The 18,650-nt window shown below is 43.8% G+C and overlaps 1 protein-coding gene across 2 annotated transcripts in view; it reads left to right on the forward strand.

Moving 5' to 3' along the window:
• Positions 1–9,873: 9,873 nt before the first annotated feature.
• SLC9A6 (solute carrier family 9 member A6) overlaps positions 9,874–18,650 on the forward strand; it is a 61,663-nt gene continuing 52,886 nt past the window's right edge. For both annotated transcript variants that reach the window (XM_035287797.3, XM_035287798.3), the window contains exon 1: positions 9,874–10,268. In XM_035287797.3, coding sequence (XP_035143688.1) covers positions 9,944–10,268 — 325 coding nt within the window. In that variant the 5' untranslated portion in view covers positions 9,874–9,943. The remainder of the gene's footprint in view (positions 10,269–18,650) is intronic.

Genomic DNA, 18,650 nt, shown 5'->3' on the forward strand with positions numbered 1-18,650 from the left:
TTGTATAAACCATCAATGCATTATCCTAGTCTTCAGGGCGGTCACCCATGTCCAGATATTGAGTTTTGTTTTCTCTATTGCCCTCTTAAGATGCATTTCTCACTCTCTTCTTTTTTACCTCTTTACCCATATAGTGAGTCCAAGAGAAACTAGCCTAGTTTCACATTTTCTGGTAATACATGATTAAATATGTTCAGGGACTGAGATTTTAATTGTCTTTTCTGTAGTTTCCAACCTGAAGGGAAGCCAAGATATTCATAGTCACAGTTACCAAGGACTGTATCATTCAAATAAGTACCCTGGGTCCACTCACACACAGTACTGTAAGTTTCAGTTAATCCCAAATATGGAAGGTACAGCTAGTGGTAGCACTGTTTTCATGAGCTCCTGGAACAAAAGTCAAACCTCATGAGAAAGCGCATTTAAATTTCTAAGTGACCCCAGAAGTGCTGTTTGTTTTTCCAAAGAAAGAGCTATTTTCCATATGCACCTTGGATAAGTGATGTGGTTGTTATTAAAGGTGGGGATAATCGTCTTTAAAGCAGTTCCTACTGAGGTGTTATTTCTGAAGACTCATCACATTTCCCAGGCTAGTTCACTGAATAGAGAAAGCACTGCTATCCCAGACTTGTCTTGACTTTGTTACATGCCCCCCAACTCCATGAATATCTTCACACACTACCTATCCTCATCTCCATTACCCATGCAGATTCTCCCTCTGTCTGGCACACTCTGTCCTTTCCTACCTTGTTCAAAATTCCACTTTCTCCAGGAATATGCTCCTGACTGTAAGGCTGGTTGCCTCACCACGACGCTTACACTGACTATTACAGATATTTATAAAAGGTATATATCTATCGGTGGCACAAAGCCTTTCTTCAAACTATTTATATTTTGTTCAACCTCTCTGGGTAACACATTCTAGAAGTTTACTACCTGCTGAGTAAACTAGTACTTTCAGTATTGAAATCGCATCCTGTTTACTTTTTTTTTCTTTACCAAAGTGGTATGAGCTCATTGTAAGAAATTCAAACAAACAAACAAAAAGTATTTGTTTTGACGCATTAAGTCTACCTTGGTATTTTGAGTTCTGAATCTTAGTAAACAGAACTGTGGTTTGTTGGTAACACCCACCATGGGCACCGAGGAAGGAGAACTGTGCAGACCCCAGGCACAGTTAGTGCCTGAAGCATAACTCACTGCTTACTATATCTAGCTTATATATATAATCATACTTAGTTCCATATAATCTTTCTATATAATCATATAGGTATTATAGTCGGAGCTGTACTGACACATTTAGTGCTGATTTATATAATCCTTTCATATAACCATATGGTAGTTTGTAGTAGAAGGAATGCCTGGAGCAGTCACAGAACAGAAGCAGTACATGGGAAAACAGCCACAACAGGACAAGAACCAAGACAAGACCCAGGCGGTGGCATCCCTGCCTGGAAGGGCATACGCTGTATGGCAGGCTTGGAGCAAGAGCCTCTCCTCCTGATAAAGGAGTTGTAGTACCTTGCATCCAGTTTCTGTGGAAAGTAGGCCTCAGGCCTGAGATCCTGCAAATAATGGAGGGAGAAGAACCCCTCTGGTGTGACCAGTCACAGCTGCTGTACACCCTGTCAGTCTTTTTTCGCTTCTGTGCTAGCTCAAATCATCCTCCCATAAATATCTTAAGAGAAGAGCACAAGTCTGTCAGCTCCCACTGCATTGCTTACAGTATCCTTCTATTAGAAATCATTTGAAGTCTCCAGCCCCTAGATAAGAAGTATTGCACGCGACACCTGTTGCACACATCCCACCTCTTTGCCTCAGTGACCTAATGGGGGTGGACCCCTTTTATGTATACAACCCTCTACTACTGCACATGGCACAGCCCCCTACTGCACATGGCCCACCTCTCTGCCCAGGTGACATAATGGGGTGGCCCCCTTGCTTGTGACTCACGTGATTATGTATGCCCTATCACTAAGCCTATAGATGATGATCTCACTTATGACCCTTCCCCCTGCTTGTACCGAATAATTACAGACACTTCTGGGCATTCAGGGCCTTGCCTGTCTCTGCTCATAGGTGGTGTGGCCCCCCGAGTCCAGATGCTCTTCACCAGTTCTTCAGTGTCCTGTCTCTTTACTTCTCAGATCCTGCAACTCAGCACAGCATAAGGGACACCTCACGACCCTGTGGGGCCAACAACCCAACAGTGGTTACAAGATTCATATCTTTTTTCTTTTCTTTTTTTTTTTTTTTTGAGACAGAGTTTCGCTCTTGTTACCCAGGCTGGAGTGCAAAGGTGCGATCTCGGCTCACTGCAACCTCCGCCTCCTGGGTTCAGGCAATTCTCCTGCCTCAGCCTCCTGAGTAGCTGGGACTACAGGCGCATGCCACCATGCCCAGCTAATTTTTTTTTTTGTATTTTTAGTAGAGACGGTGTTTCATCTTGTTGACCAGGATGGTTTCAATCTCTTGACCTCGTGATCCACCCACCTCAGCCTCCCAAAGTGCTGGGATTATAGGCGTTAGCCACTGCGCCAGGCCCATGATTCATATCTTTAAGATTTGTTTATTTGCTGGATGATTTATACTACAGTGGTTATAAGCATATGCTCTGGAATCATATTGGGTTTGAATCCTTACTTTTCCTGTTCTACCTCTGAGAGACTGGAGAAGCTACGTAACTTCACTGCACCTCAGTTTTCTCATCTGTAAAGTGAGGATGGTAACAGTGTTAACAACCTGCCTAGGTTGCTAACAGGATTGAGTGAGATGATACATATAAAGTGATCAGAATAGTATTACACATAGTAAACACTAAATAAGTGTTAGCTATTGTTGTTGTTGCTATTGATTATTCTAGCTCCTTACCTTTTTAGTCTTTCCTAAAACATCAGTTGCTTCTCCCCTTTGATTATTGCTCTTCTCTGAACCATTTCCTGATCTACTAATATCTCTTTTAGGGTTTCATTACCACATCTGCACGAAGTAGCCTAGCTTACTTGTATGAGGTTAATATAATTATTCATTTCAAATATCCTTCCTACCTGGGCACGGTGGCTCACACCTATAATTCCAGTACTTTGAGAGGCTGAGGTGGGCAGATTACTTGAGGTCAGGAGTTTGAGACCACCAGCCTGGCTGATATGGCGAAACACATCTCTACTAAAAAATACAAAAAATTAGCCAGGCGTGGTGGCAGGCACCTGTAATCCCAACTACTTGGGAGGCTGAGGCAGGAGAACCACTTGAACCTGGGAGGTGGAGGTTGCAATGAGCCAAGATTGCACTGCTGCACTCCAGCCTGGGTGACAGAGTGAGACTCTGTCTCAAAGAAAGAAAAAAATACTCAAATAGACTTTTTGAGCACATTGGGTTGGTCTGTTCAGCAAATAAACTGAAATTTATCCAATAATCCTATAGACCATTATTTTTGATAAACATAGAAATTGACCCTTCTGGTCTTAAAGCTTGAAATGTATATTTGTTTGATCTGAGTTCCTTCCTCAGGAAAGAAACTTCAGGCCTCTCAAAAAAAGCATCAAAGAACTAAAATTCACCAGACTACCACATCAGATGTGGGACCCCTCATTCATCATGATTGCTTCCTTGCCCCTCCCTACTTCTTGTTTTCTTATCTATTATTGCATTTCTTCCCTGCTATGTAAACCCCTAGTTTTAGTTGGTCAGGGAGATAGATTTCAGACTGAGCTCCCATTTCCTCAGCTGCAGCACCCAACTAAAGCTTTCTTCCCTGGCAGTACTCATTGTCTCAGTGATTGGTTTTGTGTGCAGCGATCAGCAAGACCTAGACGGAACCACTGGTATTTTAGTAACAAAACAGTGAAAACCTCAGCATCCTATTCTTTGTTCCACGTGAATATAAGCATTTCCTCTACTACTGCCTTAGGTCCAAGTCTCTTTACACCTTCTCTTTTTTGGCACTCCCACAGCTTTGATATTATGCATATAGCTCACAAATCCATTGCTGGTCCAGTCTTTACTACTGAACTGCAGAGCCAAGTTTCTAGGTGCCTATGTTGACATCTGTTCTTGGATATTCTACCAGTCCCTTAAATCCAACCTGTGCACAATTGAGCTCTGCTTTCTGACTCCCACATTAATGCTACTGACAGCCCTCTCTTTTCCAGTTATCCAGGTTCAAGCCTTTGGAGTCATCTCTCAGTTCTTCTTCCTCAGGCACTCTCCACTCACCCACCCAATCAATTCCAAGGCAGGTTAATCCTACCTCTGCATTGGTTCTTGCATCCAACTTTCCATATGCATTCCTACTGCACCTGCTAAGTTAAGACCTCATTATTACTTTTCAGCAAGATGACCTTTCTAACCTCCTAACTGGCCTCCTTGGTACTTATCTCTCCTCTTTTCTTTTTCTTTTTTTTTTTTTTTTTTTTTTCTTGAAATGAAGTCTTGCTCTGTCACCCAGGCTGGAGTGAAGTGGCATGATCTCGGCTCACTACAACCTTTATTTCTCAGGTTAAAGCAATTCTACTGCCTTGGCTTCCTGAGTAGCTGGAATTACAGGCACATGCCACCATGCCTAGCTAATTTTTGTATTTTTAGTAGAGCTGGGGTTTCACCATGTTGCCCAGGCTGGGTCTTGAACTCCTGACCTCAAGTGATCCGCCCACCTCAGCCTCCCAAAGTGCTGGGATTACAGGTGTGAGCCACTGCACCTGGCCTCCACATTTCATTCACCCACTTTTCTGTTGCCAAATTAATATTGGGGAGGTTTTTGACCAGGGAAATTAATGAGTTAAAATTTTTGTGGCATAGAGAACTTCCACAATATGACTTCACTCTAGTTTCTCAGCCTCTCCCCAATATGTTTTTTTTTTTTAAAGACAGAGTCTCACTCTGTTGCCCAGGCTGCAGTGCAGTGGTGCAATCTTGGCTCACTGCCACCTTGGCCTCCCCCGTTCAAATGATTCTTCTGCCTCAGCCTCCTGCCAATACATGAATTATTTAATTCAGTGTTTATCAAGCACCTCCAATGAACCAATGACTGTGTTGACTAAACTTATCTATACTGTTCAATTATCAAGTATTATACTGACTGAAGCTCTCTTTTCGGTTTAAACTTTAATTGAATCTATCTGGAGAAATTAAATATTATCTGCAGACATGAAGATTTCTTTGGTACTTAATTAAATTTAAGGGGTATTTATTAATTATTTTTAGAGTCGAGGTCTCACTCTGTTGTCTAGGCCAGAGTGCAGTGGCATGATCATAGGTCAATGTAACCTCGAACTTTTGGGCTCAAGCAGTCCTCCCACCTCAGCCTCCCAAGTAGTTGAGACCACAGGTGCACACCACCATACCTGACTAATTTTAAAAATTTTTGTAGAGATGAATTCTCACTGTTGCCCATGCTGGTCTCAAACTCCTGGCCTTAAGCAATCCTCCTGCCTCAGCCTCCTAAAGTGCTGGGATTATAGGTACAAGCCACCATGCTTGGGCTAAGAGATATTTATTGATGCACAGATATGTTTTATAAAGTTCCTGTTTTGTTTAGGCCTTGTGCTAGATGCTGTCAGTAAAGAAATAAATGAAGCCTAGCTCCTGCCCTCAAGGTGCTCATGACCTGTTGAATGACAGACTCATCAATCAAACACGACAATACATCATGAGAACTACTAGGATAGAGATCTTCCGGGGGCCTTAGAAGCCCTTTCTGAAGAGGTTCTCTATATTAGTCTGTTTTCACACTGCCATAACGAACTATCTGAGACTGGGTAATTGATGAAGGAAAGAGGTTTAATTGACTCACAGTTCTGCAGGATGTACAGGAAGCATGACTTGGGGAGGGGGATCTTGGGAAACTTGCAATTGTGTTAGAAGGCAAAGGGGAAGGAAGGCATGTCTTCTTAGGCAGCAGGAAACAAAGAGCAAGGGGGGAACTGCCTTAAACCATCAGATATCCTGAGAATTCACTCACTGTCACAAGAACAGCATGAGGGAAACTGCCCCCATGATCCAGTGACTTCCCACCAGGCCCCTCCCCAGACACCGGAGGATTACAATTTGACATGAGATTTGGATGGGGACAGAGCCAAACCGTATCAGGCTCCTAACTCAGCCTGAGGGCATCCTGGAAAATTTGGTGATCTGTAATCTGAGTTTTGTCAGACAAGTAGAAGCTAGTTTGATGAGGAGAAGAAAGCTGAGGACTATCCAAGCAGAAGGAACACATGGAAAGGCACATAAATGGCATGAAACACATGAAGCGTTTCAAGGAACTAGAAGGAGTTCAGAATGGCTGAAGCAAAATATATTTGGGAAGGAAGAACAGGATAGAAGGGTGAAGAGCAGCCTGGAGGAGCATTGGCTGCCAGGCTAAGGAGATAGAACCAAAAGCAAGGCGGGGAGGATTAGAGGATTTGTGCTCCAGAAACACCCTTCTTATAAAAGTGTAGAGGAATGGTTGGCAGAGACTAAAGAGGAGGTCAGCATATCTTTCTGGCAAAGGGCCAGATAGTATATATGTAGACTTTGCAGTCCACAATCTCTTTTGCAACTACTCAACTCTGCCCTTTGTAGTGCTAAAGCAGCCATAGACAATAAGTAAAGGAATGGACATGGCCATGTCCAATAAACCATTATTGATGGACATAGAAATTTGGATTTCACATCACTTTTACGTGTCACAAAATATTCTTTAAATGTTTTTTCTCAGCCCTTAAAACATGTGAAAAACATTCTTAGCTTCAAGACATGCAAAAACAGGTAGCAGGCTGGATTTGGCCCTCAGATTATAGTCTAGTGTTTTGTAATCCCTGGACTATGGGATGGGAGCCCAGAGAATGCAGACAGCTCTTTTGAGAAGCTTATCTCTGAAGAGGAAAGGAGAGATAGTGCAGTAGCTGGAGAGGGTGTGGATGAAAGCTATTTCTCATAGGAGACCTGAAAATGTTCACGGAGAGCAGAAAGAGATGATAGAGAAGGAGCCACTGAAGATGGTGGAGGCAGGGGGGTGATTGTTGGAGTAGATCCTGGACGAAGAGGAAAGGAAGTGATGACATGCAGAGTACAGTTTGGTCAATTCGCTTTTTTTTGAGACAAGGTCTCACTCTGTCACCCAGGCTGGCCTGATCTCAGCTCACTGCAATCTCTGCCTCCTGGGCTCAAACCCTCCTCCCACCTCAGCCTCCTGAGTAGCTCGCGAATTTTTGTGATTTTTGTAGAGACAGGGTTTCACCATGTTGACCAGGCTGGTCTTGAACTCCTGGGCTCAAGTGATTCGCCCGTCTTGGCCTCCCAACCTGCTGAGATTATAGGCGTAAGCCACCATGCCTGGCCAATTAGCTTCTTAAGGGAGAAGGAAACACCTCTTTCCACTGAGGCTCAGGGGAGAAAGACAGGATGGGCACTGATGGGATATTTAAGTAGATAGCAGGGTACGATTTTCCCTGAATACCTTGACTTTCTCAGTGACAAAAGAAGCAAGGCTGGGATTCTCCGTGAGTTGTCTGTAAGAGCAGTGAAGTCACTTGGGATGATGTCAGTCTGGGCAGTGGGGTGGGAGGAGAGAGGAAGCCTGTGAACCAGATTTCCAAGTACTCAGCGAATGTATAGGAGTGACCAGGAAGTCATTAAGAGAGGACTGTGTGGGAAGGAGATGGTGTTAGAGGTTCAATGGAGGGGTAATGAGCTTGAACCAATGTGAGCACAGTGCCAACTCCTTCAGGCCACCTGATACAGGGTGTGAGTTGTGTATACATGTGTATCTGTGTGTAGGACAGTGGGGCTGTGACCAAATGACCACGGACAGCCTCCATTTGCAACAGCATCAGAACATGTGATGTCCTGGGAGAGACGTGGATTCTGGTAATGAGAGGAGATGGAGGGGCTATCCATTCAGTGACTGAGAGGGTTGAGTAGTATGTTTACAAGGAAGAACATTCCAGGGAGTGCACTGACAAAGATGGACAGAAAGGGCAGTAGCAAGAGGAGAAACTGGGGTGTAGACGTCAGAAGTATAGAGCAGTGTTGGATGGAGAGAGAAGTACATTCTCTCGGGAGCAGAAGCCTCAGGGGGATTGGCTGCCTGGTAGAAGTCATTACCATTTCAAGACTCCTCCTGGAACTCCAATACAAAGAGGTTGCTGAGGGGCATACTAAGTTACTGGGGCCACACAAACAGAAGCGGAGTCTGGTGCTTGAAGACATTTGCTGAACCTGGTCTGGGAAGCAATCTGTGGCTTCGTTTTTTTTTTGTTTTTTTTTTTTCAGGTTCTAAACACTCAGTGAAAAGTGGGTTTGTGTTAGGACAAAACAGTCTTGGAATGAGAGTTAGGCATGAAGAAGCAGGTAAGCTCATTTACTAGGTCTTCTGGGGAGGGGATGATGGGGAGACTGGGAAGAATCCTTACCTAGATTTCTTGCTTTCACAAAGCCCAGCCCTGTGTGGACAGGGCAGTGTGGCTGCCAGGCAGCCATGATGTTTCTTGGGGAGACACAGGCAGACCCAAGTACTAATAGCAGAGAATGGACATACAGTCACTGGCTCTGATCTGGGGCAGTTTCTGACCTAAAAGGGACAGAAAGTGGAATTGGACATCATTGGAGTGCTTTCTTTGTTTAGCTCATCATCCTGAGAGTTTAGAGAGCTGGTTAGTGAAGGTGAATACACACAGGGGCAGCTTGGTGCTGCCTGAGTATTACATGTTTTAGCAAGGAGGTTATATGGGCATGAAATGGAAACATTTAAGAATCACGAGTTCCAGGCAGAATGCTAGGAATTGAACTGATAGTGGTACCACTGATGGTATGAAGAATTTGAGAAAAAATTTGTAATTGTAGGGGGAACTCATTTCAAATAAGCCCATTTCAAAATATTTTTAGTCTTGAGGTGGTAGGCGCCTCAACAGAATATGCTCAGAATCCAACAGGTAGAGGCCTGCAGTTAGGGCAGTAGGCCAGGGCTTGACACTTGTAGCTCATTCATATTGAAATCAAGGTCTTGAGAAAACAAAGAGCCCACACAAACTAAGGAGCGATCTGAGAAATATGAAAAAAATAGGAAGTCACTGTTCTCAAAAGACAAAACTCGAGTTTGGAGGTGAGAAGTGTGAAAATTCTGGTGAGAGAGGTTGGACAGACTGAGAACAGAAAAAAAATACTGTTCTGAGGAATTCTAAGGAGGAGAGATGAGAGATAGGGGTCAAAGGTGACTTCTGAGCTAGGGACCTTAGCTTTAAAACAGCAGTTAAAAAGGAGCAAGAGGAGAAGGACAAATCCACCGCACTACCCAAGATATTTTCTTCAGGAAGAGAGTGTTTACGAGCATCAGGAAATCTGAGCATAAACCGATCTGTTTACAGATTCCTGGCGTGAGAGATATCAGATGTTTACATGTACAGAAAACCGACTACACAGACAAACACATAATCCACACACCTTTGAGTTGCTTGTTTTATGAACTGCTACAGTGCTGTGAGGTTTTTTTTTTTTTATTTCGATAAGGCTAATACAAGAAGAATACGATTTAAATTACAGAGATGGAGATTGAGGTCCCTCCCAAGGGGACAACTTATCCTGTTAAGAGACACTGGGGGACGATATTGAGATGGGTTATGAAATATCGATTCCCCTGGGAGCTCTAAGAATAGGATCAAAGTAGACAGTGCGGTCGACCTCTGCTTGATTACACTGAGCCGATGTTTCTTTAGCAGAAGGCAGGGGGCTAGTTTAGATGGCTTTTCATTCCCCGGTAGCGCTTGTGCGTGCGTGTAACCTGGGGCAGAGGGGCAAAGGAACCCGGCATAGAGAGCTGCGGGTGCCGCGGCCCCTTTAAGAGCGTTGGCGGCGCCGCGCGCTCCGACGGCTACCCCCGGGCCCCGCCCCTTTCCCGTGAGCCCTCGGGGAGTGGTCCGACCGCGGGCGGCCGCCGGTGAGGAAGGGGCGGGGGGCGGGGGTAGACATGGCTCCGCGCAGCTGGCGGCGGGCACCCCTCCGCCGCGGCATCGCCGGCGGTCCCCAAGCCCGCAGGCTTATGCGGCCCCTCTGGTTGCTCCTCGCAGTGGGCGTCTTTGACTGGGCAGGGGCTTCGGACGGCGGCGGCGGAGCGGCGAGAGCCATGGACGAGGAGATCGTGTCTGAGAAGCAAGCCGAGGAAAGCCACCGGCAGGACAGTGCCAACCTGCTCATCTTCATCCTGCTGCTCACCCTCACTATTCTCACGATCTGGCTCTTCAAGCACCGCCGGGCCCGCTTCCTGCACGAAACCGGCCTGGCTATGATTTATGGCAAGTGCCTCAACGCTTGTCAGCCCCTTGGCGCTGCCCCTTTCTCTGCCTGCCGGCTGCTTCGCCTCCTCTCCTGGCCCTGCTCGGCCTGCGTTCCGCTCCCCTTCTAATTCCTTCCATTTTCTGCCTTGCCTTCCCCCCACCCCGCGTTTCTCTGCCTCATCCCCTTTCCTCTTCAGCCTCGCGCCCCATTTTCTCTGCCTCCCCATACCTTTTTCGCTTCCGACCCCACCCCCTTTTTCCTCCGCACCCCCAATCCCCACCCTTCCTCTGCCTACCAAGCTCGGGACCCGGGGCTGAGGATGGAAAAGGAGTGGGTGCGGTGTCTGGAATTGGGCTGGGGGCTGGGGGAGGGGAGACACCATTGGGATTCATTTCTCTGGGGTGTCAGTTTGTTTAAGGTTCATTGAAGCTGCAGTAGTATCTCTGCTGCCCAGAATCTGGCGTTCTTTTGGAGCCAGAGTCGACCTTTACTCATCACCTAGCTCCTGCTACGCCCTGTCCTTTCGAGGTTGCAAAGGAAAACCTTATTCCTGTGGAGTCCAGGAAAAAACCCGAACATGAAATGGGCTACGGAAGGCTTAGGGCATTTTTAATGACGTCCCATTTATTGTACTATGCGTCTAATATCTGATATGGATACATATAGTTGACCCTTCCAATTCAGGCGTACAAAAGTGAGGACAAGGAAGAGTTAAGATCCTTCCAGCAGTGTAGTGTACTATACGATGATCAGGACGGTTCAGACAAACAGTGATCACAAACATCACGCATATGCAGAATGGGTGACTTACTGTTGGTATAAGGTTATTGACAATTGTAGAATAAATAGCTTCGGTCCTTGTGATTCAGTCTGCTTTCTGAGGTTTATTTATGTTTTGGTGACGAGGTGAGAAGGGTAAATCAAACTGTGGGCTCAGACGCATTTTGAGCTGTGAGAAAAGGGGCCTCAAGAGGAGAAAAGAAGGTACATATTGCCGACTGTCTTCATTTGACTGTACGAGTGCTGAAGATGATGAGGGCGGACGCACAGTTCTTTCTGTACAGTATATGTGTGAAGATTATCTTCATTTGAAACAGTTAAACTGATGAGTTTGTCGAGGTTTGTCTTTCAGACTTGGCAGATAGGTAGATGAAGCTTTGGCACAAAAGACATTTCTCCATGCAAACCCCCATCCCCCAGTAAATCCAGACTTCTGGAATGTGCATCTCTCAAGGGTAGCAAGGAAAGGTAGTTGTGTGCCTCAGGAAAATGCATGAACTCCGTCTTGTTTTTCATTTGTAAGAGAATACAAGTATGAGCCTGCTTGTAAAGTATCTCTGCTGGCGAAGATTCCTAGTTTTTAGACATATTAGATGGTTTGTATATTTCGTGTGTTTTGCATTTGATTTGCAGTGCACCTTAAGCCAGATTGGCCAGATAAGCTATACATTTCCGTAAAATTTTCTGCATAACAGTGTGTGATTTATTTACTATCCTCAACAAACATTTATTGATAAACCATCTATGTATTATGCTCAAAAAATACAAAGAGGTGTAAGATCTTTGCTTTCAAGGAACTATAGGCAGGTCATGTAAAGAAAATAATGGCATCTTAAATTTGGTTAAATGCTAAATGAGTATTATAAAGTAATGAACTGATCACAGATAACTGTTTTATAGAGAAAGATAGTATGATGTGGTAATTAAAGGTACAAGGCTTTAGACCAGAGTTCAGCAATTTTTTTTTTTTTTCTGTGAAGGGCCAGGTAGTAATGATTGTTGACCTTGTAGATACATAGATCTCTGTCTCTGTTGCATTTTTTTCATTGATTTTTTTTCTTTTTACAAATCTTTGCAAACATAAAAACTATTCTTAGCTCTTGGGCCATACAAAAACAGACCAAGGGCTGTAGTTTGGCCAACCCCTACTTTAGAATCAGACCTAGCTTCCCGTCCCATTCTGCTCATAGGTATGTGTGATCTTAGACAAGTCCCTTACTCTCTTTTACCCTCATCTATATGTTGGGGATGATGATAGTAGGATTACTGTGAGGAAGAAATGTTTTTAGCCTAGTAACTGACCCTTAAGTAAATGTCCAGGAAATGATAGCTATGCTATTATTATTATTATTCTGTTACAGCTGCATTTTCTCAGATTAGGCCCATACAACTCTTGTTTTTCTGAGACATGGTCTTACTCTGTCGCCCACGCTGGAGTGCAGTGCCGCAATCTCGGCTCACTGCAACCTCCACCTCCTGGGTTCAAGCGATTCTCCTGCCTCAGCCTCCCAAGTAGCTGGTACTACAGATGCTCACCACCGTGCCCAGCTAATTTTTGTCTTTTTAGTAGAGACGGGTTTCACCTTGTTGGCCAGGCTCGTCTTGAACTCCTGACCTCAGGTCATTCGCCCGCCTTGGCCTCATGCCCGGCCCAGAACAACTTTTTTTAATTGTTCAGTCTCATAAGTCAAGGGGCAGATACAGTCTTTTTAAAAGAATCAAATAGGGGCTTTGAATTGCCCTGAAAATATTTTCTCTTTGGTAGCTGATATCATTAACCTCGTCTAACTCTAGGACTGCAGTAGAAAAGTAGCATTACTGATTGCATTTTGTGAGGTTTCTTAAGTTAATAAAAAGTGATAGAGCATCTTGGTGTTAGCATTTTTTGAAGGAAAAACAAGGGTATCTCTTGTGGAATGTAAAGTGCAAGAGTGTTCGTCTGGGAGACAAATCTGGAGTTGACTTGGCGTTCTGTAACCTGTCCTGTTTTCTCATTGTGGGCAGTGGGTGCTGTGGACCAAACAGCCTCCTAACTTAACTCGCAAGTCCAGTTCAAGAATAGCTGGGATTGAGTCAAACTATTTTCAGTACCTTGAAAATTGAAGTTTTCTTTTTCCTTTTTTTATTTTTGATACGGAGTGTCGCTCTTTCGCCTAGGCTGGAGGGCAGTGTTGGGGTCATAGTTCTCTACAGCCTCAACCTTTTGGGCTTACAAGATCCTCCCACCTCACCCTTATGAGTAACTGTGACTACAGGTATGCACCATCACACCTGGCTAATTTTTTATTTTTATTTTTGTGGAGACGGTATGAGGGGGTCTTCCTATTGTTTCCCAGGCTGGTCTCCAGCTCTTGGGCTCAAGCTGTCCTCCCATCTTGGCCTCCCAAAGTGCTGGGATTTTAAGTGGGAGCCACCTCTCCTGGCTGGAAATTGAAGTTTTCTAAGCCTTATTACTGTCTGTCATTTTTCTTACAGCTCTCATGACATCATAGCTACTGTGTTATTATTAATCTATCATTTTAAGACCTTTATTTTTCAGCATGACTGGGTCAAAATGGAATGCCTAGACCTTTAAGATTCAGCCTACTGGTGATCTTATTTCTGTGATATTGGGTTAACTACGTAAATCCTGGAAAATGCTATTAAAAATAAGCTTTTCCTTTATCTGAGATACAAGAGTAAAAAGTTTAAATTACCAGAGTGGTCGCTTTCTAGATCGTAATATAGACCAGTTGCTCCAGTTACAAATACACAATCTCAAAGCACCCTCATGTTTTGCTCATTGGGCTAGCTTTCTTAAGAAGCTTAAAAGTGAGTCACCGTTAGTAAAAGCTGTTGAGGTAGTTAAGTCTGAAAAGTGATCACTCACTACAGTGTGCTTACAGATTGTGTAAAAAGCAAAATATGGAAGAAATAATTGTTTTGCCTTAAGCTGAAGGCATCTGGAGTCCGAGGCTTAACCAATGTGATTCATCAATAAATATTGATTAGACGTCTATGATGTATGGGATATGATGAGAAATACAGGTCTGAGTCACAGTATCTGCCCACAAAGCACTTACCATCTAGTGACTATGGCTCATGCCTTATTTCTCATCATACCTTCCACAAAACTAAACTTAATCTCTAGAAATTGTATCAGTTTTGGTCACACTTAATGCCCTAGGGATGTTCTTCCTTTATTTTTGACTGTTAGAGGCTTCAGGTGTGATCAGCTGGAATAATGAGCTGAAATCCACAAGGAAACCAGTCATTGCCAACTGGGAGAATCACACATTGGTGGGGCCTTGGGTGGTGCTGAATTTCTTATTACTGGTAGAGTTTTCAGCACAGGAAGGTCAGGAATGTGTAGGTGGAGTAGAGGACTTCCCTGTCTTGTGAAAGATAACTCTTTGTGGCTGTGTTCTTTGTTGCCTGTTAGTGGTAATTTTAAATTTCATAATATAAATGTTTTCTGTGCCTCCCTCTATGTAGGAGGCTAGACGTTTCTGCTTTAGCCTCTTAACAAAGCACTGTTTTTGTATCCTTTCACTGAGAATTGCTTTAACTCTCTGACTAGGATTTGACCTTTTACAGAACCCTCGTTAACTTGATCTGTGCATTGTTTTCAAAGAAATTCCAATTTTTCAGATGCCTGGTGCCATAATAAAGGAATCTTGATTTTTTTTCCCAACCTAAATAATTATTCTCCATGCTGTGGTTTTACCAACCTTGCAGTATGTGTTTCAAATTTGCCCAAGTGCTGAGCTCTCCTCAGGGTACCCAGTGATACTTCAGCATAGGGTCTGGCAAACAGTAGAACCAGTGGGCACTCGGGAGGTGGAGGTTGCTATGAGCCGAGATCACACCACTGCACACCAGCCTTGGCGACAAAGCAGGATTCCATCTCATAAAAAAAAAAGAGCCATAGTTGGGATTGGGGAAATGGAAAGAATTTATGCTGCAATTATTAGTATTTGTAGGCGCTTGTCTGTGATTTTTTGCATGTAAATATAAGAGGACAGCCTTTACTGAGCCTCTTAATTAGCTCTTGAGGAATCGTAGAGAAAAAGGCTGCTTTTTTTTTTTTTTCTTTTTTTGAGACCGAGTTTCGCTCTTGTTACCCAAGCTGGAGTGCAATGGTGCGATCTCGGCTCACCGCAACCCCCGCTTCCCAGGTTCAAGTGATTCTCCTACCTCAGCCTTCCCAGTAGCTGGGATTACAGGCATGCACCACCACACCTGGCAACTTTGTATTTTTAGTAGAGACAGTGTTTCACCATGTTGGTCAGGCTGGTCTCAAACTCTTGACCTTGTGATCCACCTCTCTTGGCCTCCCAAAGTGCTGAAATTACAAGCGTGAGCCACCACGCCCGGCCAAAAAGAGTTGCTTCTATCTCATACAGGCAGAGGCTTTTCTGGGTTATGCCTATCAGGCACAGTTGCTATCTAACAGCCACTTTTTAATTTTATTTTTTGGAGGTGAGATGTTTTCAAAGGGTATCTTTTGTTTATTTTAAATTTGAACCTTTGTTAAAATGTTTTTAAAGTTCGTGTCATTATACTGTTCATCAATTAATCATGACTACTCTGAAAATATATGTGACTATAAATTGACTAGAAGGATCCCTCATCTCTGCTCCCTCCCTGCTTCCTGGGCAACAACTGCTCTTCTTTTTTTTTTTTTTTTTTAAACTGAGTTTTTGCTCTATTGCCCAGGCTGGAGTGCAGTGGTACAATCTCGGCTCACTGCAACCTCCACCACGTCTTGGGTTCAAGCAATTCTCCTGCCTTAGTCTCCTGAGTAGCTGAGATTACAGGTACCCGCTGCCATGCCTGGCTAATTTTTGTATTTTTACTAGAGATGATGTTTTACTACGTTGGCCAGTCTGGTCTCAAACTGTTGACCTCAAGTGATCTACCCGCCTCGGCCTCCCAAAGTGCTAGGATTACAGATGTGAGCCACCGCACCCAGCTGCCAACTACTGCTCTTATACCCCCTCGTTTCTGCTTCATCATTTCTCATTTGGATCTGGTTTCCACCCCCGCTACTCCACTGAAACTGCTCGTACCAAGGTCACCTAGGGACTCCCTGTTGCCAAATCCAGTGGATACTTCTAATGCCTGCCTTACTTGACTTTGCTGTAGTATTTGATTTTTTTTTTTATCACTTCCTTCTCCTCAACAGTGAATTTTTTTCCCTTTCTTTCTGACTTTGCCACCACTGGTTTCTTTTTTTTCTACTCCTGTGGGTTTTCCTTCTCAGACTCCTTCATCAGTTCCTTCTCCTCTAGCGGCCCTTTAATGTTGGCTATTAATAGGTCAAACCCAAGACCTATATCATAGTTTTCTTCCCATTTTGTTTGCTCCCCTGGTGATCTCATCTACGTTTGACTTCAACCATCTTATGACTGCACAGTGTGTATCTCCAGTTGAGACCTTCTGCTCTAGCTCCAGATACCACATACTCAACTATGCATGTGTCACAAGTACATCCAACTCAACGTGTCCAAAACAACATAGCCTTTTTCCCTGTAAATCTGTTCATCTGTCTGTGTTCCTTACCTCATTGAACAGCCTTGCTATCCCCTGGGTGCTCAGGCCAACTTACTTACCTGGTTACCAAATCAACTAAGGCTTCTCTTAGTCTTTCACCTCCCTTCCTCATAGTCTGTTCTACTCAGTCACTAAATCTTACTAAAATATAATACCTTCTAAAAATCCTTCTCCTCCCTTCTCAGTTCTCTCTTAGGTTTAAGACCCAAACTCTTATGGCCTGAATGCCTGCAATAGCCCTGTATCTAGCCTTTTAGACTCTCTCTAGTCTAGGCCAGTCTTTCTAAAGTAGAAATCTGATACGAAGCCTCTGCCTTCTATGATTTCATTTTACTTTTCGGATAAACTAAAAGCTCCCTTCCCCAACAGATAAGATCTTTTATGATTCAACTCCTGCCAATCTTTCAAACCTCAACTCTTGTTACTTTATAAGCCAGCCATACTGAACTACTTGATTCCCTGGATGGGCTGTGTTCTCTCCATCTGTGACTGGATATGTGGTACTTACTATTCCCCTACTTGGAATAGACCCATTTCTTCTAGTTGGTTACCTGCCCAGGTGATGTCTCCAGAACGACTTCCCTAATATCTTACTCCCCCAGGCTTGGGTAGGTGTCTCTTTTGTTTTTATAATACCTTGTATACGTATATATTGCATTATGATTGCTTATTCAGTCTGTTTTCACTAACTGGACCGAGTTTTCCTTGAAGGAGGGACGTTGTTTTCATCTCTGAACCCTGGAGGCCTATCTAGCATAGTTCACTCATTTACATATGAAAAAAATGGCTGGCTAGTCAGAAAGAAAGGCAATAGAAAGGCGAAATGTAGCTAGTTGTGGTATACTATGCATCTTGGAGTTGAGGAAAGTTCTAGAAGTTTGGGTTATATTTGTAGTTGAGGTATGTTCATGCAATGAAATATTGTTTGGCCATAAAAATAAAGGAGGTTCTAATCCATGCTACAACATAGATAAACCTTGAAAACGTTATGCTAAGTGAAAGAAATCAGACACAGCAGGCCATATATTATAGGAGTTTATTTATATGAAATGTCTAGAAAAGGCAGGTCCATAAATAAAGAAAGTAGATGAGTGGTTGCCAGGGACTGGGGATTGGGGTTGAGGGGGAATGGAGAGTGACTGCTAATAGGTGTGGGGTTTCTTTTTGGAGAGATGAAAATGTTCTAGAATTAGAATTAGATATATCCAACTCCATGAATATACTAAAGACCACTGAATTGTACAGTTTAAAATGATAAACTTTTGGTGTTTGAATTAGATATCAGTAAAGCCATTATTAAACAATTACAGTTGATCAATGTAGTATTTTTTTTTTTTTGAGATGGAGTTTTACTCTTGTCACCCAGGCTGAAGTGCAAGGGTGCACTCTCGGCTCACTGCAACCTCCACCTCCCAGTTTAAGCGATTCCCCATCAGCCTCCAGAGTAGCTGGGATTGTAGGTGCCCGCCACCACACTTGGCTAATTTTTGTATTTTTAGTAGAGACGGGGTTTTGCCATGTTGGCCAGGCTGGTCTCGAACACCTGACCTCTGGTCATCCACCCACTTCGGGCTCCCAAAGTGCTGGGATTACAGGCATGAGCCACCATGCCTGGCCCGATCAATGTAGTTTTATAGGGCCAGGCGTGGTAGCTCATGCCGAGGTGGATGGATTGCAAGGTCAGGTGTTCGAGACCAGTCTGGCCAACATGGCAAAACCCCGTCTCTACTAAAAATACAAAAATTAGCCATGCATAGTGGTGGTACATGTCTGTAATTCCAGCTACTTGCGAGGCTGAGCCACGAGAATTGATTGAACCCGGGAGGCAGAGGTTGCAGTGAGCCGAGATCACGCCACTGCACTCCAGCCTCGGTAACAGAGCAAGACTTCATTGTGAAAAAAAAAAAATTAGTTTTATGGCATCTAGTACATTGTGCATATTTGAATGTCAATAGGATGATCCAAGTAAAATCTTAGCAATCTGTTGATGTCATAGTGCCAGATTCAGGACTTCTAATCCACGTTTTGATTTTAAAGCAGGTATTTTAAAATTAAAATCTCACTTCTAGAATTAGAATAACCCA

This window comes from Callithrix jacchus, chromosome X, assembly GCF_049354715.1.
Source record: "Callithrix jacchus isolate 240 chromosome X, calJac240_pri, whole genome shotgun sequence".
Classification (NCBI taxonomy): domain Eukaryota; kingdom Metazoa; phylum Chordata; class Mammalia; order Primates; family Cebidae; genus Callithrix; species Callithrix jacchus.